At 36.5% G+C, this 26,612-nt stretch overlaps 1 protein-coding gene across 6 annotated transcripts in view; it reads right to left on the bottom strand.

The window, feature by feature from the left end:
- The window catches only part of CWC27 (CWC27 spliceosome associated cyclophilin), a 255,095-nt gene that overhangs the window by 77,374 nt on the left and 151,109 nt on the right, over window positions 1-26,612 (bottom strand). The window contains exon 12 of one of the 6 annotated variants that reach the window (XM_064272475.1): window positions 1,648-26,612. The exons of the other annotated variants lie outside the window; for them this stretch is intronic. Coding sequence (XP_064128545.1) covers window positions 26,584-26,612 — 29 coding nt within the window. The 3' untranslated portion in view covers window positions 1,648-26,583. Of the gene's footprint in view, window positions 1-1,647 lie in introns of those variants that run through there. 6 annotated transcript variants of the gene reach the window in all.

Raw genomic sequence — 26,612 nt, 5'->3', positions numbered from 1 at the left:
AGATGACACAACCTTTCCTGCTGAAAGTGAAGAGGATTTAAAGCACTTACTGATGAAGATCAAAGACCATAGCCTGCAATACAGATTACACCTCAACGTAAGGAAAACAAAAATCCTCACAACTGGACCAAGAAGCAACATCATCATAAATGTAGAAAAGATTGAAGTTGTCAAGGATTTCATTTTACTTGGATCCACAATTAACACCCATGGAAGCAGCAGTCAAGAAATCAAAAGACACATTGCATTGGGCAAATCGGCTGCAAAAGACATCTTTAAAGTGTGAAAAGCAAAGACGTCACCTTGAAGACTAAGGTGTGCCTAACCCAAATCATGGTGCTTTCAATCGCCCCTATGCATGTGAAAGCTGGGTGATGAATAAAGAAGACTGAAGAAGAATTGATGCCTTTGGATTGTGGTGCTGGAGAAGAATATCAAACGTCCCATGGACTGCCAAAAGAACAAACACATCTGTCCTGGAAGAAGTACAACCAGAATGCTCCTTAGAAGCAAAAATGGCGAGACTATGTCTCATACTTTGGACATATTGTCAGGAGGGATCAGTTCCTGGAGAAGGACATCATGCTTGGTAAAGTAGAGTAGAGAATCAGCAAAAAAGAGGAAGACTCTCAATGAGATGGGCTGACACAATGGCTGCAACAATGGACTTAAGCATAACAACGATTGTGAGGATGGTGCAGGACTGGGCAGTGTTTCATTCTGTTGTACTTAGGGTCTCTATGAGTCAGAACTGATTCAATGGCACCTAACAACAACAAACTTTATGGAAGCAAACTGCCAGGTCTTTCTCTCAAGGAACCACTGGGTGGGTTCGAACTTCCAACCCTTTGGTTAGCAGCCAAGTGCTTAACCGTTGTGCCACCAGGGCTCCTTGTATAGACACACACACACATCTCACTAGCTCTGTTTGTCTAGAGAACCCTAACTAAGACAATGTCATTGTTAATATACTAGTATACTAGTCAGCATACATGATTAAATAATTCCTTCTAGGTAAAAGAGTTTATGAAATACATTTTTCTCTACAAAAATATCAACTATCATGATGGTTCATCTTACTTGATTAAAACAAAAATTTTATTTAGCATTTTGAGTTTTCATACTGTGGTTATGGCTTGTATCGTTGCTAATATAAGCCATAACCGCAGTATGGATTGACACAGTGGCTGCAGCACTGGGCTCAAGCAAAACAAAGATTGTAAGGATGGCGCAGGACCAGGCAGTATTTTGTTCTGTGGTACATAGGGTTGCTGTGAGTTAGAACTGACTCGATGGCACCTAACAACCACAACATTGTTGCTAAAGGGCAATTTCTGGTTGCAAAGAGACGGGAATGGTGTGGGCAAAACATGGAGGAATCTGATGGCAAAGCAATATGTTCTGCATTCCACTGTGTAAAAAGTACATTCTAAAAAAGATAATTTATCAATTATTGCAAATATACTTTCAATCCAAGATCTAGAAAGGAACAGAACCTTACATTAAACATCCAGTAATATTTCATTTTTTCATATTGAGATGACAGGCAAATAAGAAGCAGCAGATTTGTGATTACTGATGGTAAAGGCTTGCTTTCTTGGGTCATATGAAGGATAATGCAGTATTCCAAAAAAAAAAAAAAAAAAACTACTTACTGACAGCTAGACCCATTGCTGTTGAGTTGATTGCCACTAATAGTGACTCTACAGGACAGAGTAGAGCTGCCCAACAGGGTTCCTAAGGCTGTAATCTTTATGAAAACAGACTGACACATCTTTCTCCTGCTGACTGTTACCATTACGAAAATACTATGTTGTAAATAGACTCTCAGAGGTCACTGGCAGAAACAGAGAGACCAGTTAGGAGACTACTGCAGTAATCCAAGTGGAAAACAATCATGCCTCCTACCAGGGTAGTGACAGTGGAAGCGGTAAGAAGTGGTTGGATTATGGATCCTAGATTTGCTGAACAGCTGAATGTGGAGTAGAAAAGCAAGAGAGGAGTCAAGGATGACTCTAAGAGTAACTGATCTGTAGAAGATTAGTTCTCAAATCTAAAAAAAAAAAAAAAATTAAATAGAGAAATTACTCCATGTTTGCATGCTCATGGTAAATGATCCAGTAGAGAGGAAAATTTGATGATGCAGAGGATAAAGAAGAGAACTATTGGGGTGATACCTGCAAGTAGGTGAGAGGAGGCAGGATATAGTATACAAGTGGGGTAGACTAGGAGTAGGAACAGCTCATCCTATGAACAGTTACAGGAGGGCAGGCAAGCAAACGGTGCAGATACAGGTGAGTAGTAGTTGTGGCAATAGGTTTTTTTTTTTTTTTTTGGTTGTTTATAGTTTAGAAATCCCACTCTCCTTTGTCAGCGATTGGTCTAGGCAACATATTCATTCTTAGCGGACCCAGTTTTGGCCAATGATATGTAAAGGGAAGTCTGTTAAGGGTTCTGGGAAAGATTTTCCATAAAAAGAAAGGTCCAAGAAGAGGAAGTCCTTTTGCTTTTACCTTTCCTTCTTGCTTTAGATGTTGTTGTGTGAAGATGTGATACTTAAAGCTGCTGCAGCCATCTTATAACCATGAGGTGAAAATTACAATGTGGCGCGAACTGTGCAAATATGGGTAGAATGTAAAGTCCACCAGGCTAGAGTTCATTTTTGTTTGTTTTATCCTTGATGTATCCAAAGTGTCCAAAAGAGCAGCTGGCACCCAATAAATATTTGTTGAATAAAAGAACTATGATCAAGATGGGTCCTGTCTTTCAGAAACTTACAGAATACGGGATGCACTAGCAAGTAAAGAGATTATTACACTTGCATGCTCTAGGTGGTAAAATAGTGGTAGTATGAGTGTTAAGAGGCTGAGGCAAGTTTAGCTACCCTTGACCTCAGAAATGCAATGAACTTCATCTCATATTGTAGTGAAAGCTTGCTACTGTCTGAATGTTAATTATATAATGTTTTTTCCTGTATTTTTTGATATCTTCAATTCTTTAAAAAAAAGAATTACATATATACATACACACACATATAAACTATAAACAAACATATTATTATATAGTCTTTATATTTTTCCTTAGTAAGACATAAAGAGGGCCATGATCTGGGGTAACATTTGTTTTATTCATTAACTTCATTTTTTTCCCTCTTGTCTCCATCTTTTTTTTGACTCTGGAGTACAATCATACTGACGAAACATTTTACTACCGCTATCATCAATTTTCACTGAAAAGCATACAGGATGCCCTGTTTTAAACATTTAAGAATTTCAATGTCTGTTTTTTTCTTTAGAAGAGTTATATTTCTATGTTCCATGCCAGCATGCTTTTTCCCCCTTCCATTTTAGCAGATACCATTATCTTTTTCTTCTGGAATCATTTTTGTATACCTGATACAATGAGCTCCTTCACCACACAACAGAAGATAAAGTATTTACAATCTTATTATATAAGCACCCATGTGGCATTATATGCACAGGCATAAAATTAAGCTGAAGTATCCAAAGCCTGGACTAAAACCATATTTATGCTGCTGAGGCAAGAAAAATTATTTAGTCTACAGTAACATGTAAGTAGCAGCAAAACAAATATTTGGTTGACTGTGGAAAGCCAATGTTTTCATTACTTGTTACAACATAAGAGCTAAAAACAGGCTGACCAAGCACATTCTGACAGCAAATAACACATGTATTCATCAACCTTTCAACGCATATAACACTGTGATTCTTAATTTATGGATTTATATGCAATGAAGGCATAACTAACTTTGCCTTAAATATATTACCGTATGCATATCTTATGTCCATCTATTCTTTAGAAACTGATTGCAAATTTTTTCTTTATTAACATAAGATAAAATAGTTGCTGCCCTTCAAAGTACTTTAATCTAGTACGATATATTCAGCATATTAACAAACATTATAATAAACTACTTCTCTACACATGTAAAAAATCACTTGATAATCTGCAAAACGATTATTACTTGCTGAATGCCTGCTATGCTAAGAAGTCTGCACTTGGTGATTTATATAGATTATTTAATATCTTATAACATATTTATTAAGTGAGGATCAGCAATGACTTGCCCAAGATTGCCAGCCCCAAAACAAGAGCCAGCAACAAAGCCTACATCTATCTGAGGTAGCGGGATTTTATAAAATTATATTCCTGATAGTGTAGCAGAGGGGTTAAAATGCCTCACAAATGCAGTATTTTTACCTTTAACAATATAATTCCCAATCTCATTATAAAAATGAAAGTATAAATATATACTATAAATATATATTATTTCTATACTTACATACATGTGCAGAGAATAAAGAAAAATGGAAGTGTACACTGCAGTGGCTGTTTTTGGGTGAGAATAAGGTGATTTTATTGTCTTTGCACTTTGGGATAAAAATTTTCTACAATAAACATTAAATTTTAATTAATATATTTCTCATAACAAATGAAGTAACAAAGGAGCAAGGCTTTTTACTTGTGTGGGAGAACACAGCTATAAATAAGCAAAGAGAGAAAATGAGAATGTACCCTGTAGTGTGGGGATATAATTAGGCTATCAGTATATATCCTAGTTCTGTTTGCTCCCAGAAGCAAGTGAATACCAGTAAGAGTGAGCACACCTGGCCCCCATATCTTCATTTCTAACCACTAGTCTCCGCTAAAAGAAACCAGAGCTCCGTAGATAAAATGTTGATTTCAAGAAAAGTATGAGACTAGAACATCTTTTTAAACTAGAAAATAAGAAAGTGTTCAAATAATAATGAGAACATTTCAAAAGGACACAGGAACCAGCTTGAAGGGGTTCCCACTGGCCAAATAAAAATGAAATAAAAATATTTATTTTGAGCATTAAAATAAACAAAAATTATTTTTAGAGCCAAAAGAAATAATGATAATAATAATTCCATGAAATAAGATTAAATGAGTTTATATTAATATACATAAATAAATGGGGACAAAAGGAAAGCTCTGTCTTACAGTGGAATGAAAACTATAAATACAGAAGTAATGACGGAGTAAGAAAATTATCAGTTCATGCTACACCAATGAATGAAAGTTTGATGAGGAATAAAATATTTGCACAATCTCAAGGTATCTCCTCACAACTAAACTCAATATATTATCCTAGATTGGATCCTGGAATAGGAAAAAAATAGCTATAAAAGACCTTATTAGGAAAAAAGACAAAATTTGAATTTCGACTGTGAATTAGATAGTATTATATCAACATATTTCCTGATTTTAATAATTATACTGGTTGTATAAGAGAAAGTCCTTATTTTTTAGGAAATTTTCACTTAAGTATTTAGGGTAAAGACTGATATCACCAAGGTACACTCAAATGGTCAGAGAAAAAAAAAATTATATATTTTATATATACATGCACAGAAAGCAAGAGAGAGAGAGAGAGAGGAGGGTCCACACAAATGTAACAAAGTGTAAACTACTGGTAACTCAACGTAAAAAATGTAGAGGAGTTCATTTTAGTATTCTTGCAACTTTTCTGTAAGTTTAAAATTAAAAAAAAAAATCTCTCTGGTTTTAATGCTTTAGTCTCTGGGACCTTTGGAAAGTCAGTTTCTCTGGACTTTAAAAAAAAAAAGGATTTCATTCTATTCAATATATATTCAATGAGCAGCTCGCTCATCAGTCCCCATGCTAGGTCGCACAGGTCACCTCCAGCGGTGGTTCTCAGAGTGTGCTTCTGGGACCTGACCTGTGGCATCAGCCTCACATTAAAACTTATTACAAATGCAAAATTCTTGAGCTCTACCCCACACTGACATACTGAATCAAAAGATAATTGTGATGCATGCTAAGTCTGAGAACCACTGGTAGAAACAGAGCAGTAACGGTGGATAAGGTGGCAAACATTTGAAAACAAGATTTTGGAGAATAAAAGTAGATGATATTATACTTAATTTGATATACACAGTAAGACATTATTGAAGGTCTGTGAGCACAAGAATAATGTAATAATTAGGGAGTCTGTTGGAGTAGCAGTGTATAGAATGGGTCACTTCTGGGAGACTCTAGAGGTAAAGACCAGTTTCATTTTCTTATAGTATTACCAAAAAAGATGTGTGAAGAACCTGACCTAGGTTATAGAACTAGAAAGGGAAAGATTAAAGATTTTACAATTGGTGAGTGCGTGTTGTGTTATTGTTGTATACCATCAACACCATCAACTCAATTTCAACTCATAGCTACCCTATGTGACAGAACAGAACTGCTCCATAGGGTTTCCTAGGCTGTAATCTTTACTGGGACAGATTGCCAGGTCTTTATCCTGTGGAGGTGCTGGATAATTTCAAATTGCCAACCTTTTTCAATTGGCAGCCAGATGCTTAACCATATGTAGTGACCTGTCAATCGGTGAATGGAGAATAAGCACAGGGTAAAGAATGGGGGGTGAAGACTGGGGACAAGCTAAGGAACAGACAAGAGCAATCAAAGGTTACTGAGGTTTTAAGCCTACACGGTTGATAGAAGTTAGGTCCAGATGAATTCAAGAAAACTTCCTATAGCTGGGCCTTTTAAAGGCCAAGGATCCCAGTCTTATAATCCTATAAAAGCAAGTTCTTCTAAACAGTGTCAAGTGAGAAGTGGCGATTACAGCCTTATGATTCTATAAAAGCATGTTTCTCCAAACAGTGTCATGTAAGGAAGTGGTTTTCAGACTTTTAGACTTTAGAGATCTGTAAACATTTCAAACAAAATTTAATGGATCCATTGCTTTTTAATTTTATAAATTAGTAACTTTAAATAACAACTTTATTGGCTGTTGAGAGTATAAATTGGTCAAACCACTTTGGAAAACAAAATGGCAATATCTGGAGGAGCTGAATATGTGCACACTCCACAGAACATGGTTTGTGTATAGTGTAGTTACTAAGAACATACATCAGTTGTAATCAGGGCTCTATCACTTCCTATCTGCAGGATTTTGGACAAATTACTTAATTGCTCTATAGCTCAGTTTATTCATCGGTAAAATGTGGATAATAATAGTGCCTGCATATTATTTTGAGGATTAAAGAAAGTAATATATACAAAGCATTTAGAAGAGTAACTGGTACAAAACCAAAAAGAAAAAAACAAACAAAAAAAAAACCAACCAAACCCACTGTCGTCGAGTTGATTCCAACTCATAGCGACCCTATAAGGCAGGGTAGAACTGCCACGTAGAGTTTCCAAGAACTGCCTGGTAGATTCAACTGCCAACTTTTTGGTTAGCAGCCAAACACTTAACCACTACACCACCAGGGTTTCCAACTGCTACACAGCAGTTGGTAAACATCACTGCCATTATGATCATGATGATTGTCATGGATTGAATTGTGTCTCCTAAGAATGTGTGTCAACTTGGCTAGGGCATGATTTCCAGTATCATATGGTTGTTCACCATTTTGTGATCTGATGTGATTATCCTATTCTTGTAAATCCTAACCTCTATGATATTAACAAGGCAGGATTAGAGGTAGTTATGTTAATGAGGCAGGAGTCAATCTACAGGATTACCTTGTATCAGGAGTCAATCTCTTTCGAGATATAAAAGAGAGAAGCTCGACAGAGGGACCTCCTACAACCAAGAAAGAAGAGCTGAGAGCAAGTGCATCCTTTGGACCCAGGGTCCCTGCGCTGAGAAGCTCCTAGACCAGGGGAAGATTGATGACAAGGACCTTCCACCAAAGCAGACAGAGAAAGCCTTCCCCTGAAGCTGGTGTCCTGAATTTGGACTTCCAGCCTCCTGAACTGTGAGAGAACATATTTCTGTTTGTTAAAGTCATCCACATATAGTCATCCACATATAGTATTTCTGTTATAGCAGCACTAGTTAGCTAAGACAATGATGATGACAACCTAGTCCCGGCAATTTCATTTCAAGACACCCTACAAAAAATTGTTTATGTGCACAAGGGGAAATGTACAAGTATGTTTTCTGCAAAACGCTCTTAATAGGAAATATATGAAAAGAACCTCAAAGTCCATGAACGGGAGAATAAACTGGCATAGGCATTAAATGAATACTATACATCACTTAAAACGAATAAACATGAGCTATATAAAAAAAAAAAAACTTTTTTTTTTATATATAAGAACCTACAATGTGTCTGCCAGTTTGTTGTACCATAAGGCTCGTGTGTTGCCATGATGCTGGAAGCTATGCAGCTAGTATAATACCAGCAGGGTCACCCATGGTGGACAGGTTTCAGCAGAGCTTCTAGACTAAGACAGACAAGGAAGAAGGACTTGGTGGTCTACTTCTGAAAAAACTGGAAAAGTGAAAACCTTATGTATAGCAGCAGAACATTGTCTGGTATAGCGCTGGAAGATGAGCCCGGCAAGTTGGAAGGCACTCAAAATACGACTAGGGACGACCTGCGTCCTCAAGTAGAGTAGACCTTAATGACGTGAATGGAGTCAAGCTTTCAGGATCTTCATTTACTGATGTGGCATGACTCGAACAGACAAGAAACATCTGCGAACATCCATTAATAATCAGAATGCGGAATGTACAAAATACAAATCCAGGAAAATCAGAAGTCCTCAAAAATGAAATGGAATACATAAAGATCAATATCCTACGCATTAGTGACCTGAAATGGACTCGTATTGGCCATTTTGATTCAGACAATCATATAGTGTACTATGCCAGGAATGACAGATTACCAAAGAATGCCGATATATTCATAGTCAAAAAGAGCATTTCAAGATCTGTCCTGAAGTACAAGATAATATCTATATGCCTACAAGGAAGACCAGTTAATATGGTTATTATTCAAATTTATGCATCAACCACTAAAGCCAAAGATGAAGAAACTGAAGGTTGTTACCAACTTCTGCAGTCTGAAATTGATCAAACATGCAACCAATGTGCATTGATAATTACTGGTGATTAGAATGTGAAAGTTGGAAACAAAGAAGAAGGGTCAGTAGTTGGAAAATACGGCCTTTGTTATAGAAACAATACCAGAGATCACATTAAAGAATTTTGCAAAACCAATGACTTCTTCATTGTAAATACATTTTTTCAACAACATAAATGCTGACTATACACTTGGACATAAGCAGATGGACTAAACAGGAATTGAATCGACTGCATCTTTGGAAAGAGACGAAGGAGAAGCTCAATATCATCAGTCAGAACAAGGGTAGGGCCGACTGCAGAATAGACCATCAATTGCTCATATGCAAGTTCTAAGATGAAGCTGAAGAAAATTAGAGCAAGTCCATGGGAGCCAAAATATGACCATGATATAACCCACCTGAATTTAGAGACCATCTCAAGAACAGATTTGACTCATTCAACACTAATGACCAAAGACCAGACAAGCTGTGGAATGACATCAAGTACATCATACATGAAGAAAGCAAGAAGTCATTAAAAAGACAGGAAAGAAAGAAAAGGCCAAAATGGATGTCAGGAAAGACTATAAAACTTGGTTTTGAACAAGTAGCTAAAGCAAACAGAAGAAATGATGAAGTAAAAGAGTTGAACAGAAGACTTCAAAGGGCAGCTCCAGAAGACAAAGTAAAGTATTATAACGAAATGTGCAAAGGTCTGGAGTTAGAAAATCAAGAGGGAAGGACACGCTTGACATTTCTCAAGCTGAAAGAACTGAAGAAAAAATTGAAATCTTGAGTTGCAATATTGAAGGATTCTAGAAGGAAAATATTGAATGATGCAGGAAGCATTAAAATAAGAGGATGGAAGGAAAGATACAAAGTCACCGTACCAAAAAGAATTGGTTGACGTTAAACCATTTCAGGAGAGAGAATATGATTAAGAATCAACGGCACTGAAGTTGGAAGTCCAAGCTGCACTGAAGGCACTGGCGAAAAACAAGCCTCCAAGAACTGAGAGAACACCAACTGAGATGTTTCTGCAAACGGATGCAGTGCTGGAGGTGTTCACTCATCTATGTCAAGAAATTGGGAAGACAGCTACCTGGCCAGCCAACTGGAAGAGATCCCTATGTGTGCCCATTTCAAAGAAGGTGATCCAACAGAATGTGGAAATTATTGAACAATACCATTAATATTACACACAAGTAAAATTTTGCTGAAGATCATTCAAAAGTGGTTACAGGAGTACATAGATGGGGAACTGCCATAAGTTCCAGCCGGATTCAGAAGAGGGCGTGGAACAAGGGATATCATTGCTGATGTCAGATAGATCTTGGCTGAAAGCAGAGAATACCAGAAGGATGTTTACCTGTGTTTTATTGACTATGCAAAGGCATTCAACTGTGTGGATCATAACGAAATATGGATAACATTGTGAAGAATGGGAATTTCAGAACACTTAACTGTCCTCATGAGGAACCTGTACATAGCAGTTGTTTTGAACAGAACAAGGGGATACTGCATAGTTTAAAATCAGGAACGGTGTATGTCAGGGTTGTATCCTTTCACGATAGACACTTATTCAATTTGTATGCTAAGGAAATAATTCAAGAAGCTGGACTATATGAATAAGAACACAGCTTCAGGATTGCAGGAAGACACGTTAACAGCCTGATATATGCAGATGACACAACCTTGCTTGCTGAAACTGAAGAGGACTTGAAGCACTTACTGATGAAGGTCAAAGACTACAGCCTTCAGTATGTACTGCATCTCAGCATAAAACAAAAATCCTTACAACTGGACCAATAAGCAACATCATAATAAATGGAGAAAAGATTGAAGCTGTCAAGGATTTCATTTTACTTGGATCCACAATCAACGCCCATGGAAGCAGTAGTCAAGAAACCAGATAACATACTGCACTGGGCAAATCTGCTGCAAAAGACCCTTTTAAAGTGTTGAAAAGCAAGGCTGTCATTTTGAGGATTAAGGTGCACCTGTCCAAAGCCATGGTATTTTCAATCGCCTCATATGCAAGTGAAAACTGGACAAGGAATAAAAAAGGCTGACGAAAAATTATTGCCTTTCAATCATGGTGCTGGCAAAGAATATTGAATATACCTGGATTGCCAGAAGAACAAACAAATCTGTCTTGCAAGAAGTACAGCCAGAACGCTTCTCGGGAGCAAGGATGGCGAGATTCTGTCTCACATACTTTGGACATGTTATCAGAAGGGACCACCTTGGTAAAGTGAAGGATCAGCAAAAAAGAGGAAGACCCTCAATGACATGGATTGACACAGTGGCTGCAACAATGAGATCAATATAGCAATGATTGTGAGGATGGTGTGCAAGACTGAGCAGTGTTTTGTTGTACACAGGGTTGCTATAACTTGGAACTGACTCAAAGACACCTAACAACAATAATATATAAGGACACGGAAAAAATGTCAACAGCATAAAGTTAAGTGAAAAACAGTGTGCAAGTGAATATGTACCATCTGGTTGGTACCAGCTAGATAAAGAAGTATAACAACAATACTATTATTTTTAATGACTACGTACAAACATATATTGTAAAAGAATAAAAACATGCACAGCAAGCACATACACTCACTTCTGGGTAGTGGTTATTTTTTGGAGAGTGAGCCATTTCCCTGATATACATCTCTCTCTGTACATATTCATATGCTTTACTGGTTTTGTTTCTCTAGAGAGTCCAGGCTAAGACAGAGGCAATGGTGATAGGAAAAAGAATCAAGCTTCTCAGAGGAATATGAGCACTGAGAAAAGGCAGTGAGTATAGGTAACTTTTGACCTTTAAACGTACAATTTCAGTAAAGTTGTGAAGTTAAGAACATAGATTTCAAGAAGTGACTAAGGAGCTGCAAGCAAGGAGAGTTAAGACTACTCTTTTTCAGAAGCAGGTTCAATAGGGGAAGGCAGAGTTTGGAAGCTATTTCAAAGAAGAAAAATGTTATAAAAAAGAACAAGAAGAGCAAGCTTATAAACACCGTGGGAAGGGGTTTGGTGATTTTGCTTTGGAAAGAACCAGGGTCACGTTGCTCTGAGACAAAACAGTCTGGAGAAATGTGTGTGGAAATAAAAATTCTGTGGTTGAGAGGAGTAAAGCTGAGGAAGCTCATGCTGGTTGACCTTTTCAAAAAAGTAAAGATCAGTTAATCTGTGAAAAGCAGGGGCAGGGAGGCAGGGTTGGCACTGGAAATGTGAAGACTGTGGAAAACATCTGGCATAGAGGAGCCACATGGAGAACACAGTACAGAAGGAACACCATAAACATGACTGTCTATATACTGAAATTTCTTCATTTTTGAGAGTTTAATAATATAAAGTACACTTACCTACATTAAAATTGGTGCTGTCAATGTAAAAGTAAACTCTTGATTTTTCCCTATTTTAGCATAAGTCTTGCCAAATTTATTAAATGATGTAGCTGTTACAGAACTGTTGCCATCCTTCTATTATTGAACTAAAAATTTTAAACTACCCTATAAAGTCACAAAGAATATATCAAACTCAAGTAGATTTTGAACTTTAAAAAAATACAGTACTTCCTAAATCTGAATATGTGTATCTGTGATTATATATATATATATTCTATTTACATGTTATTTTATACTAGTAATAATAATACAAGCTATATAATTAATTCTATTCACTATTATAAGTACTTAACAAATCGAATAGACTTGAAGTCCAGTATTCAGTAACCATCGTTATTACATCATTCTTTGGGAATAATTTTTAGGAATGTCTCTTGATTATTCGAATAAACCTAGGGGAGCCTATGGCTCATAATATAAAATGGTGGCTAGTCCCAGCTCACAGAGAGATTGAAAAGAAAGTTAAAAAGCTAAAAAGGCATTCTTTGGAATAACTCTCTTTGTTTGAGGTCTGTTATTGTTCGCTGTCATTGAGTTGGCCCCCAACACATGGAGACCCTAGGTACAATGAAACAAAACGCTGCCTGGTCCTGTATCATCCTCATGATTCATTGTGGATCAGGCTGTTGTGATTCACAGGATTTTCACTGGCTGGTTTTTGGAAATAGATCACCAGGCCTTTCTTCCTAGTCCATTTAAGTCTAGAAGCTTCCCTGAAACCTGTTCTACATCATAGCAACATGCAAACCTCCACTGACAGAGAGGCAGTGGCTGTGCATGAGATGCATAGGCCAAGAATTGAACCTGGGTCTTTTGCATGAATGGTGAGAATTCTACCACTGAACCACCTACCCCCTAACAGTTTCCTTTCCAACATTAATCTTAGAACACAGAGATTTATAAGCAAACAAACAAAACATACTTTATGGCAACTGAAAACCAGTAGAATTATCATTATATTGAGTATTTACTTCTTTGCAGCCTGTTCCTACCCATCCCATGCCTAACCAGAATGTAAGCTCCACCAGGGCAGAAACTTCACCAGTTTGTTCTATTTTATCCTCACTGCCTTTAATACTGCTTAGAATATAGTAGGTACTTGATAAACACAGACTCCTAAGGTAAGTAAGAAAAAGCAAGTCTAAGATAAACAGGGTTTATGATATGATTGAAACTGCATTGTGAATTACTAAGAATTGACTATATTGTTGTGGTTAGTTGCTACAGAGTCAATTCTGGCTCATGGTGACACCACGTGTGCAGAGTAGAACTGCTCCATAGGGTTTTGAAGGCTGTGACCTTTCAGAAGCAAATCACCAGGCCTGTGTTCCAAAGAGCCTTTAGGTGGATTCAAACTGCAAACCTTTTGGCTAGTAGTCGAGTGCTTAACCATTTGAGCCACCCAGGGCTCCAGAATTGACTACACTAGGGTTAAAAGTTTATAAAATTCCTTATTAAAGTAAGGTGAAAATTTTGTCTCTAGTAAAATAAATGGGTTTAAAGCTTCATAAATAACGTACGTTTAGTTGAAATTATGTTTAATTCGATGTAATTAATACTTATTGTGAGCCTTCAATCTAATGCAGAAGATTAATACAAGGCAGAATATGGCAATCAACATAAGAATTTTTTTCACTGGAATATCCAGGAAAATGTGTTTTGAAATGTGTGTCTGAAGCTTGGAGCAAGAAATGAAGATCAGTAAATCATCCTTCATAGGAATCAGCAACCACACCTTTTGTGAGATTTTGGATAGGGTCAGGAGGAGTTTGGGAAAGGTTGTGAGAAACGGAGGTATTTGAGATGGGATATGAAGGATAGAAATTCCATAGATAAAAATGGTAAAAGATGTTAGGCCAATGGAATTGCATAAGCAACATGACACAGAAAAGAAAAGTAGGTGTAGTCAAGGGTCCATCAGGGAAGTTTGGAGAGAATATGGAATCTGTCTGGGGAGATAATGGAAAAAAGGACTTGAAATCTGTATTATAGTAGACTTTGAGAACTGCATATAGTTCACTAGAGAGTAGGATGGGCACAGATCAAGGGTTTTGCTTATTTTATCTGATCTAATCCTTTCAACATTTGTGTGAGATTATAGTATTACCATTGCAGTGAACCTCTCCCCACACCTACGAGTCCATATGACTCTGGTGGTGCTGACACATCTCTGGTTTGAAAAATGGCATGCGATTCAGGATTGAACAATTGAAGCCTTTACTCCCCTAGCTACAGTAATGGATTTAGGGGTGGACAGGCACATGACTTCATCAGCAAAAGTGAGATGCTATGAAATTCCTGTTGAGACTTCTGGGACAAAGGCAAGCATTCTTCCCAATTGGATTAGAATCTCAGAAGAGGTGAGGAGTTGCTATGACCATTCAATCCCACCTGGCGGGGGGCAGTTTGTCACAGAATGGTACAAATAAGGGTATGTGGGTGCACAATAGCTGCAACAATGGACTGGAATACACCAACGATCACAAAGATGACACAGGACTGAGCAATGTTTCAGCATACACCCATTCACATTTTCTGCATGTGCAGTTCCACGACATTGGTTACATACTTCACATTGTGTCATCATTCTCACTATCTCTACTCATATTGTTTCATCACCATTAATTTGGATTCTCTGCCCCTAAAGCTCTCATCTGTGAGATTAGCCGTTTGAAACCAAAAAATTCTCAACTGATAGACCATCATTCCCATTTTACAAATGAAGAAACTGAAGATTAGAGAAATTATTTTGTCCAAGATCACATAGTTAATAAATAACAGATTTATAGCTCTAACTCATATCTAGTGGCTCCAAGCCTATGCTGCACCTATAATTTTTTGTTAAGTTTTTTGTACACATGTGTGCATGTGTGCCCAAGAAAGAGAAGGAGAGAGAAGAGAGAAAATTGGAATTTAACTTTGGTTAGTTTATTTTGATATATAAAAATAATAACTACCACTCATTAAGCAGTATGCTAAGTATTTTACATAAAATTTCTATACATGCCAATCATTATCAACTTGTCTATACCCACTTCTAATGGAATGTTGCCCAGGACTGTTGCTCCCTTTATTAGCCTCAGAAGCTTTGGTAGGGCTAGTGTATGATCCATGTATGCTCACTAGGGACTATGACTTGTGTGGCCAATCAAAAAATGAGCTGGGCCAATCAGATTCCTTTCTTGAAAATACGGTAGACTAAATCACTTGGTGGTAGGCAAAAGGGTGTGAAGATTCACAGCCAGGGTGGTCATTTGAGACCATGTGCTATAGAAAATTCTAGAGGAGAATAAACTGTGAATACACAGAAGGAGACTGTGAGTAGAAAGAAAAGTAATAGGGCAGATGTGCAAATAGAAGCAGAGATACCACAAGAGAGGCAGGATCACATAGCTCTGGAGAGGAGCAGCCTCAGTTTCTGATCACATTCTATATCTACACTCTTTGGTTCCTGTCTTTGGGCAAACATAAGACATCACTAGATGCTTACAAGAATCTCTCCCTTATACTTAAGCTAGCTTGAATGGTTCTTGGACCATGAAACTAATAGAGCACAGACTAGAACAATACATTACCTTAGTAAATTACTACAGCAATACGTGAGGCAGTTATTTTCCAGATAAAGAAACTGAGGTTCAGAGACTGTCAGTAAACTTCTCAAGGGACACAACTAGTATGAGATGAAGCTGGGACTGAAACTCACATCTACGTATACTAAGTCCACAAGTGTAGGACTGACTGGAATAGGAAAATACTAGAAACAAGGAAATCAATTAGGCAGTTAGTACAATATTTTAGGAAGAAGTAGTAAAAGACATATCTAGAGCAATGGATGATGTAATAGAAATGACGGGACAGATTTCAAAGACACTGTAGAGGTAAAAATTTGTAGGGTTGGCTATGGGGATAGGCCTGAGGGGTGAGTAAAGAATGGAAGAAGTCAAAGGTGATACTAGATTTTTTAATTTCGCTGTCTGGAACAACAGCGGTGCCACTAACAATAGCAATAGGGAAATTAGTTTAAGGGGCTTGTTTTTGTGGGGGAGAAAATACACTTAATTTTGGTCACTATTAGTTTTAAGTAAACATGTTTAAAAGGGGAGTTGGAAATGTGAGCCTGAATCTCAGAGGTAGAAAAATAGATTTGGGAATTATTTGTAAATAAGCGACCTCACTGAAGTCTTTGTAAAACTCAGCAAATCTTTATATATCTACAGTAAGAAAAAAGAAATTCAGTATTGCACAAGAACAAAGCTTTAAATTAAGTGATAAACACTATGTTTAAACCTAAAAACATCGTTTTAGGTTTCTAATTTTACTCTGTCTAGTATTTATGGTGACAAACTTACTGGACTCAAAGGACAAAATGAATCAACAAAATCTAGTTATTTAGTTTTGTATAGTCAGCAGGACAAACACACACACACATACACAAACAAAACCTTTTTATCTTTAAAGGATATAATAATAAAGTTTCAAATTGTACAGCAAAAATATATGGAACTAACATAATAAAGATAACTTGTATTAATGCCCTGCGTTTCTCCCTGGAACTTAAAGTTCTTTAACAGACATTATCTCATTGTTTTAAGAACTGTTATGAAACAATCCGACATTTATATAATACCATTCATTCTCAGTAATTCCACAGGGATTTATAAACCCTGGAAGAATGACTTTGTTCATGTCCAATGTGCAGCCACTGAAAGATGGGGATGAAAGTGTGAACAGAGAAGTGAACACGACTGTGGTAGATGTTCTGTACAATACAGCAGTAATATTATGTAACCATTTAAGAAAGGAAGTGAAAGACAATATTAGGCTGAAACTATGAAGAAAAAAGAACAGTAAAGATCCAAGCTAAGATTGTGTTACACTTGTTAAACTGAGAAAAATATTAACACTGACTGGTCTTATTTTCATTTTTGTATCTCGTTAGAATAATACATGGAGCCCTGGTGGCACGGTGGTTAAGAGCTTGGCTGCTAACCAAGAAGGTCGACAGTTCGAATCCACCAGCTGCTCCTTGGAAACCCGATGGGGCAGTTTTACTCTCTCTTATAGGGTCGCTGTGAGTTGAAGCCAACTCGACAGCATTGGATTTTTTTTTTTTTTTTTTTTAAGAATAATACATAGATACTTTCAAGATTAAAAAAAAATTGAGTATCATCTGCTAAATCAAGAGCTCCATTTTCTACAGTGCTCTTGGTGCAGTAGTGGTCTGTTTCCCAACTGTCAACTATATCCAGGATGCTAACTTATCATTGATTTAATATATCTTTTGGGGGCTATATTTTTTGAAGACTCCTCCTTCCTTCCCTCTTCTGACTCAGACTAGGATGCTGAGAAACACTCAACTGGAAAAACAAAAATTTTTTCTTAATTAAAAAAAAATTTTCCATTGAAAAATTAATAGAGGTCAATTTTCCTGAAGCACCTGAGGTCAATGTTATAATGCATATAGAGAAAACACCTTGCCAGATTCTCTACTTGGACGAGGAAGCGTGTTGACTAATGACAAACAAAGGCTGTAGTGCCTCAGTACTGTCTCCTCTAGTTATAATACGCATGAAGGGGCCCACAGAAGATGGGTGGTACCTTAGTTGGGCGCGTGGGAGAAAGTAGAGCGAACGCAGGGAAGAGCTGGACATCACAAAACACTGCAAAATTTTAACCTCCCACCCCAAGTCATATGGTTATGAAGGGACATCAGCTTTATATGCGGACTGCAACGTCAATTTTCCAGAGGAGTGAGAGCACAAGCTTCATAGCTATATGAAGACTTTGAGTATGTATTTATCCAACCCATAATGTGGTTTAAACCTTCTCCACTCCTACTAATTTTTTATACGCTTATTTTATCAGTTACTCAGAAAAAGTACCCTAAGAATCTCCCACTCTGATAGATTTATTTACTTATTATAGGTCTATCAAGTTTTGCTGCAAACATTTTGAGTCTGTAATACATTTTGGCTTAAAAACATTGATTGTTCAATATATTTACAATGTATTTCATGTAAATAGCACATGATTGAATTTCTTTTTAAACCCACTTGACAATCTTGGTCATTTATGTAAAGCATTCGACCTTTTGCATTATTTCACTACTATTGCTGATATATCTGGATTTTATTTCTCCCATCTTATTTTGTACCATTTTTTATGTTGCCCAGTCTGTATTTCTTTTCCTTTCCTTTCTTGTCTCCTTTTAGATTGTATTTTTTTCTTAATTTCATTTTTTCTGATACTACTTCGGAAGATCTTTTCCTATCCTTTTAGTAGTTTTCCTAAAAGAATATTAATATGTATACTTCATTTTGCATGTGAAAGCAAGACAATGAATAAGGAAGACCGAAGAAGAACTGACGCCTTTGAATTGTGGTGTTGGCAAAGAATATTGAATATACCACGGAATGCCAAAAGAACGAACAAATCTGTCTTAGAAGAAGTACAACCAGAAGCAAGGATGGCGACACTACATCTTACATACTTTGGACGTGTTGTCTGGAGGGATTGGTCCCTGGAGAAGGACATCATGCTTGGCAGAGTATAGGGTCAGCGGAAAAGAGGAAGAAGCCCTCAACAAGGTGGGTTGACACAGTGGCTGCAACAGTGAGCTCAAGCACAACAACGATTGTAAGGATGGCTTAGGACTGGACAGTGTTTCGTTCTGTTGTGCATAGGGTTGCTTTGAGTCGGAACCTAACAACAACAACAACATACTTCATTTATTAAAGTGTAAATTAATCTGTATCTTGCTACACAATACAAGGACCATATTACCCCTTTTTAAAATTTTTTTTACGTGCACCCCAGACTTATATACTATTACTGTTAAGTATTTATTTTAATTATATATATATATAACTGGGTGGCTGGGTATTTGTAACCCAAGATGTTATTGCTATTGTGTCAACTGTGACTTATGGTAACCTCATGTACAACAGAACGAAATGTTGCCCAGTCCTGCACCACCTTTACAATTATTGGTATGCTTGAAGCCACTGTTGCAGCCACTGTGTATTTTCAGTGCCTTCCAACCTAGGGGGCTAATCTTCCAGCACTATATTGGACTTTATTCTGTTGTGAACCATAGGGTTTTCATTAGCTAATTTTCAGAGGTAGATCGCCAGGCTTTTCTTCCCAGTCTGTTAAGACAAGAAGCTCCATTAAAAACCTATCCACTATGGTTAACCCTGCTGGAATTTGAAATACTATGGCATTATCTTCCAACATCATAGCAACACACAAGCCACCACAGTACGACAAACTGACAGACAGGTGACAGAAAAGATCCACTCTAGTCTGGTCTCACCCATGGAGAAAGATGTGGCAGTGTGCTTCTGTAAAGATTTACAGCTTGGAAAGTCTATGGGGCAGTTCTACTCTGTCCCTCAGTGTCACTGTGAGTTAGAATTGATTTAGTGGCAGCAGGTTTGGTTTTTTTTTGGTATATTGAAGATAATATTTTGTCGTGGCCTGCTTGTTGTTGTTGAGAAATCAGTCTTCACTTTTTAAAAGGTAAACGGACTTTTCTCTCTGGCTGCTTTTAAGATATATTTGTATTAAATGCTGAGAATGCTCTGAAGTATTATTATGATGTGTTCAGGTCTGATTTATTTTTATTTATCCTCTTTTGGATTATTTTAAGGGCTTCTTTACTCATGAATTGACCTCTTCCATTAGTCCTAGAAAATTCTCAGCTATCATCTTTTTTTGCCCTCTGGTCACCTTCTGGAACTTGATTAGACATATATTAGACTTCTTTCTCTTCTCACAGGTATCCTATCTCTTTGACCTAAAGTCTCCACAGTTATTTTCAATTTATCTTTCAGTTCACTACTGCTCTTTTAGTTACATATAATTTGCTCTAAATATACTGAATTTTTAGTGCCAATTATTGTATTTTTCATTTCTAGGATACCTCTTTTTGTTGTTTTGAAATCTGCTTGTTCTTTATATTTTCAAGCCAATTGTACATTGGAATATATTACATATACTTATTTTATATTTAGGGTCTGAATAAAATTGGAAGTTCTTGTGAGTCTGATTCTGCTGTCTGTTGCTTCTACTGGCTTTTGGTCAGGATACCTGGATTATTATTTTTTTTAATTCTGAATTTATTTTTTAACCTTTCTTTGAAGACTGGTAAATGAAAGTAGGTTTCTCAGAAAGGATTTATGTTTGCTTGTATCAGACTTCTGCAAGCTCTAAAAGGATCCAGGATTATTTCAAACTAAACTCTTGGCTGGAGCACTTTTAGGCCACTCAAGTAGTCTGAATTTGGGCTCCAAACTGGTGGAAAGGCTGCATACTCTGCTCCATGATTCAATACAGGCAGTTTTTCTTGTAGTGTTCTGATGGGGGTGAGGTGACCCAGCTTATTTCTAATTCTCCTGGCACTATGGATGAGGGCCTTTAGACCTCAAACTATATGGGATAGTCTTTTATTAGACCCCTTTACCTTGAGAAGACCTTGTGTTTTGCATTCTCTCTCACAAACTTGGTGACGTCTCAAAAACAATATTAAACTTCACCAATTTAGCAAATGTTGTTAGGGTTAAGGCCAGACTTAGAGTTCCACTTAACCTTGTCTTACTTAGTTCACAACTTTACTTAGTCCCTGGTTTAAGAATTCCTTGCTTTCTTATAAACTCATATAAGCATATCAGAAAATGTTTTTATATTATATTCAATACTTCCAGTTGTTTTCAGTGGGATTAGTTTGAAATCCTAACTGACCATGTTGCCAGAAATTGATGCTTTCCATAACATTGAAATTTTGTCATTCACTCCAAAATTACACACTTGAATCTTTGAAAAGGTACAACCTGTTTATGACAATATTGTGCTCTCTAAAGGACTCTAGGTTTGTTGAGGGTATTTTAGAAACAATTATTCTAGCCAAACACATAGTGCATTTTAATAAATACCATTTAAGCTTTGCAGACTGGACCTACTTAAGGTTGGACCAAATTTGAAGAACACAGTAGTGGAAAGAGAGCTAGGAGATGTGAATTCTAGTCTTACCACTTATCTGTGTGACACTGGGCAAGCCCCTAAAGGGCTAGCTCCTGGTTTCCCACCTATCTAATGGAGGGATAGGGCTGGATGATCCTTTCAGGACCAAAACTTTGTGATAGTTACACAGAAGAATGCGATGTAAATGAAGTACACTCAAGGTCTGGGTTTTTGATGCTCAAAACATTCCTGAAGGCTAGCCTACCTTCAGATTTAAAATATATAGCAGCATAATATTTTAAACAAGCTTGCATTCTGGTATGGTCATTTTTCCTGAAAAATAAATCAATATAAACCATTTTGGTTACTTCAACTGACTCTTAATATTTTTTGACATCTTGTTAGTTCTGAGAACTTCATTATTCCCTTTATCCCTTCTGCATTTCAAATTCTTTTAATGTAGCTATTAATATAATTTAGGGATTATCTGATTTTTGCATGAAAAAATCAGTACTCAAAAGCTGCAGCTGTACCATCTGCCAGGAATTTATGTGAATATTTTGGAAATATAAGCATTTAAAATGTTAGCATATTATGTTAATCATTAAAAAACAAAACAAAACAAAAACAACCTAATGCCACACAGGTTAAACTGTCCCAAAAAAGTTTTAATGCAACGTATTCACAGATTTACACTATAAAGCTGTGAAATAAATATCTTTTTCAAATTTGATTAAGTGCTGCAAGACGCTGAAGAAAGTCAGCACTCATATGTTTGATGTCATTTTTGGCAAGACTACAGAGAATGTCACATTAAAGAAAAACATCTTACTTAAAATAAGGTCTTGATGCAGTCTGGGATAGTTAACAACTTCATTCCCTAAAGGGAACATTGTTTATAATCAAACTTTTAATGACAATATTAGTTACCCCTTTGAGACATTTTAAATAACAAAACAAAACAATAACACCACACACACATCTTCCTCATATCTTTCATTTTTATAAAGTGGTAAATTTGTAATTATTTCAATTTAGGCTCCAAATACCTAATATAATTCTAATGTTTCCTTGCAGAATTATTGTAGCCACTTAAGAAATGGAGAAGTGGAAGGCTAGCAGGCAACATCAGTTTAAGATTATTTATTGTTTTAATGAATGAGAGGTATAGATAATTTCCATCAGCAATGGAAACATAGTCCTAGGTGTCAGTGCCCCTATATCTTCTAAACCCCAGAACTGAAAATGGTGGAAATTTTCCATCTCCCAATTACATTTATATGGTCCTTAATCTATCATCCTCTATATCTTACTCTGACTGATGTGACACAAATAAGAGGAAGAAATACGCCTTAGGCAAGATGCCCATTTAAGTGTTATTGGTCATTTTCACTTGGTAATTACAAGATTTCCAAGAAGAATTACAACAAATAAAATTACAACACAACAACAATATGGAGAAAAAAATACAGATGTATGTTTCTGGCATAAAGGTTAAAAAATCCAGAAAAATATACATCACAAAGTTAATCATGGTTGTCTTTGACAGAAGGATTATAAAGTGATCTTTATTTTTACTCTTTATGCCTTTCTATATTTCTGATTTCCTTTGCAATAAACATGTTATTTTATAATTGGAAGATATAATAAAGCTTCCCCCCCCCCACAAAAGAGAAAGTTATGGTGGAAGACTAATACTTTTACCTGTATCAGTTAACAAACCTGCTTTTAACTCGTCAGAAATGGCACAGATATTAATAATAGGAGGATAAATACCAGTTTCTAAAAATATAGTTAAAGACTCTTGCCAAACTCCCTACATTGACTTACATCAATCATCAGACAGAAAGAATGCTAATGCTTATTAGAAAACTATATTAAGACAGTGAAGGGATGAAAAGCATTAATATTAATACATTGGTTCTTAAAAGCAGCAATGGAGGCAACTATCTACACATTCCATTTCCTCCTCCTATTTCTGACTCTGCTTCTTCCTCTGTTGTTCCAGGCAAATAGAGACCAATTTTTGTACCTTGGATTGCCACTTGCAAGTTTTTAAGACCCTAAGCACTTCACAACGAACTAGGAGGTAGAACAGAAACACTGAACACTATATTATGTCAATTAACTGGGATGCTCCATGAAACCATGACCCTAAGCCTCCAAACCAAGGAATTAAATTCCATGAGATGTTTGGTTGTATATAAGCAGAATGTGTGGCTAACTGCCTCCATGAACAACTGCCCCCTTTGCCACGAGATCAGAAGAAATGTCTGGCTACCATTTCTGAACACTGGGACCAAAGATTCTACAGAAGAATCCTGATCAAAAACAGGAAAATGCACAACAAAATTTCAAAGTCTCATGGAATCCAGACTTCCTGGAGCCATGGAGGCTGGAAGAACCCCTGAAACTACTTCCCTCAGATAATTTTTAAACCTTAACCAAAAATATCCCCTTAAGTCTTCTTAAAACCAAACAAGAGTTTAGCTTAACTAGTAAAGAATGTCTGCCTTGAGCATTGTGCTGTTTTATGATCTATCTATATGGGATCAAAGTGACAATAGCAACTTGAAAGATGAGATAGGAAACTTGAGGCATAGTGAGTTATGTTAATGAAGGAGGAACAACTTGGAAAAGAACAATGAGAATGGCTGCAGAACTTAAAGAATGTAATCAATGTCACTAAATTGTACATGTACACATTGTTGAATTGGTGTATGTTCTGCTGTGTATATTCTCAACAACAAAAACAAATTATAAGAAAAAGAAGAAGAAAGAAAAAGAGAGTACCAAGGAATGAGTCCTAAGCAGTCACTAGGAGGTCTACAAGATGACCCAGAATCAATACACAAAAAAGCATGTGGATCAGTTTGAGTTTATTTTTCACTGTACATAAAAATTAAGTATGTCCCATAACGTATAGTTCTCAAAGTAAAACTCAAGAAGATTTGATCACGGTGGCTACTAAGAAAGTATGAAATGGGCTGTTCTAAAGAGAACAAAGTACTTGATGGACTTTCAAATTAAAGATGATTATCTCTACTTCACTTTGCTAAAAGAACAAATTCTTAATCTCACTGTAAGGGTATGCACATCTTTACATTTGTTATATACCTTTAAAAATCTTTACTATTTTTTAAGATGACGAGTATCACTAAAAAAAAGTACAGTTAAAAACATAACGTGCCTCTAATCCCACTCAAGAAACTGATTGTCCTAGTTCAGAGTCAATGATTTATTTTTCCAGTACTTCCAGAAAATGAGGTTTTTCACACAATTGAATATTCCAGATAAGAGAATGTGATCTTCAGTTCATTAAAGCGATTAATTTTTTACCACTTAGGTTAGAATCATTGCCCATTAGACAATAATAAATACCATTTAACCTTTTCTTAATGAATCAGGGTTATTACAACAAGCATCAGTAATGTTATCTTTCAATAGTGAAATACCCTCAGAGTATAGTGAAGTATCCACATCAAATGGATCCATACTATGACTACTACATTCTTGCATTTCCTTCCCTAGTATCAAGTGGCTGCCAGAATGAATGTCTCTAGCTGTGCCTTTTTCCTCATTTTTTTTTTTTTTTAAAACCTTGGTTATTAAATTGTGTGTTAGAAAGGTCCAAAGGCCAGTCCCTGCCCTGATTTTATTTTTTTGTTTATTCTTCATTATATTTTAAAATTATGAGATATAATTCACATACCATTAAAATTATCCTTGGAAACCCTGGTGACATAGGGGTTAAGAGCTACAGCTGCTAACCAAAAGGTCGGCAGTTTGAATCTACCAGGCCTTTCTTGGAAACTGCATGGGGCAGTTCTACTCTGTCCTATAGGGTTGCTATGAGTCAGAATCGACACGACGGCAATGGGTTTTTATAAAGTATACTTTCCCTTATTTTTAATTTTCTAGCCTTTAATCTGTTTTGAGCTTTGAGACTAGATAATCAATTTGTTAGCATTATGCCCAAAATAAGAATAAATAGATGATCTGAGGCTTTCTATGAGTCAAGTGCAAATATGGTTTTACTTTTCCATGTAAATAACATAAAAAAATTAGCACATTTATTAAGAGTAGAATTGAGGGAAATATAGGTCTGATGTTTTTAGCCTCCAAAGGGGGGAAAAAAAAAAAAAGATGACTCAAGGGTACCTAGAGAAAGTTAATTGATGTAGAAAAAAATGAACAGTTTGCTCTAATAAGAGGAATTAATTCGATATGGTATCAGGCACAACACAGAGCTAACTTTCCAAAAGGGTGTCTGTTTCTTATAAAAACCAAGGTTAAGCTAGTTTAACATCGTGTGTTAGATAAATGAAAAGTAGTCAAAAACTATATACTTTCACAGCCTATCAAGCCTGAAGGACCCCGGTCTGGCTTAATCCAGTATTAAGAAGATAGACTGAAGAAACATGAAATGGCCCAGGGTAACTTGAGAGGTACTAAGCACCTCAGGGATGTGTTTCATGAGGAGGCTTTAAAATCCTTCCTTGATTTATTAGCTCAGATTGCCTTTCCTCCTCTAATTTCTGGCACCAGTCATACAGCAGGTATTGTCTGCTTAGAACTTTGAAAAAAGGATCTGACACCTCATCTCCCTAAAGCTGATTAGAGAGTATGTCCAAACCTGTATCTCTATATGACCATGTTCAATTTGGTATTGGTTTTGATATGAAGAGACTTAAAGAAATCTGGAAAGGACTCAGAGACATAATTTAACAAAAAGGATTATATAGTTTATTAAAGAACTTGACAGAGCCAACACTGGAAACCAACTCTACCCCCAATTAACTATCAATCTTATTCAGAATTTATTACACCCACAACAATCCTATGCACAGGCTTGAATGATTTATAGTGAGACTGAAGAAACTCCAAGGCTGTAAACAGGATTGTCCTCCAGTACATCTCTTTTGACGTCATTGGTATCCAAAGAAAATACCACTCTTTGTTTACCTAAATTGGGGTGTTAGACACTACTGTAGATTCTGTATTCAACTAAGAAATTGAACTGTACTGAATTTTAAATAGTCAAATTGCATGCTATTAAAAAAATTTAGTTGTGTGACTGTAATGATTTTATTCCTTGATGTTCTATTTCTTTCATCTTCAAAAAATGAATACATGACAGATAAATGGCAAAAATTATATGAAGTTATATTCATATATGAGAGCAATGGTGGTTCAGTGGTAGAATTCTCACCTTCCATGGAGGAGACGCAGGCCAATGCACCTCACGAGCAGCTGACACCATCTATCAGTGGAGGTTTATGTGTTGCTATGAATGCTGAACAGGTTTCAGAGGAGCTTGTAGACTAGGGCAGACTAGGAAGAAACGTCCAGTGACTTACTTCTGAAAATCGGCCAGCAGAAACC

The sequence above is a fragment of the Loxodonta africana genome, chromosome 2 (assembly GCF_030014295.1).
Source record: "Loxodonta africana isolate mLoxAfr1 chromosome 2, mLoxAfr1.hap2, whole genome shotgun sequence".
Taxonomy (NCBI): domain Eukaryota; kingdom Metazoa; phylum Chordata; class Mammalia; order Proboscidea; family Elephantidae; genus Loxodonta; species Loxodonta africana.
The sequence above is the reverse complement of the archived record's forward strand: the minus strand, read 5'-3'. Positions and strand labels throughout refer to the sequence as shown.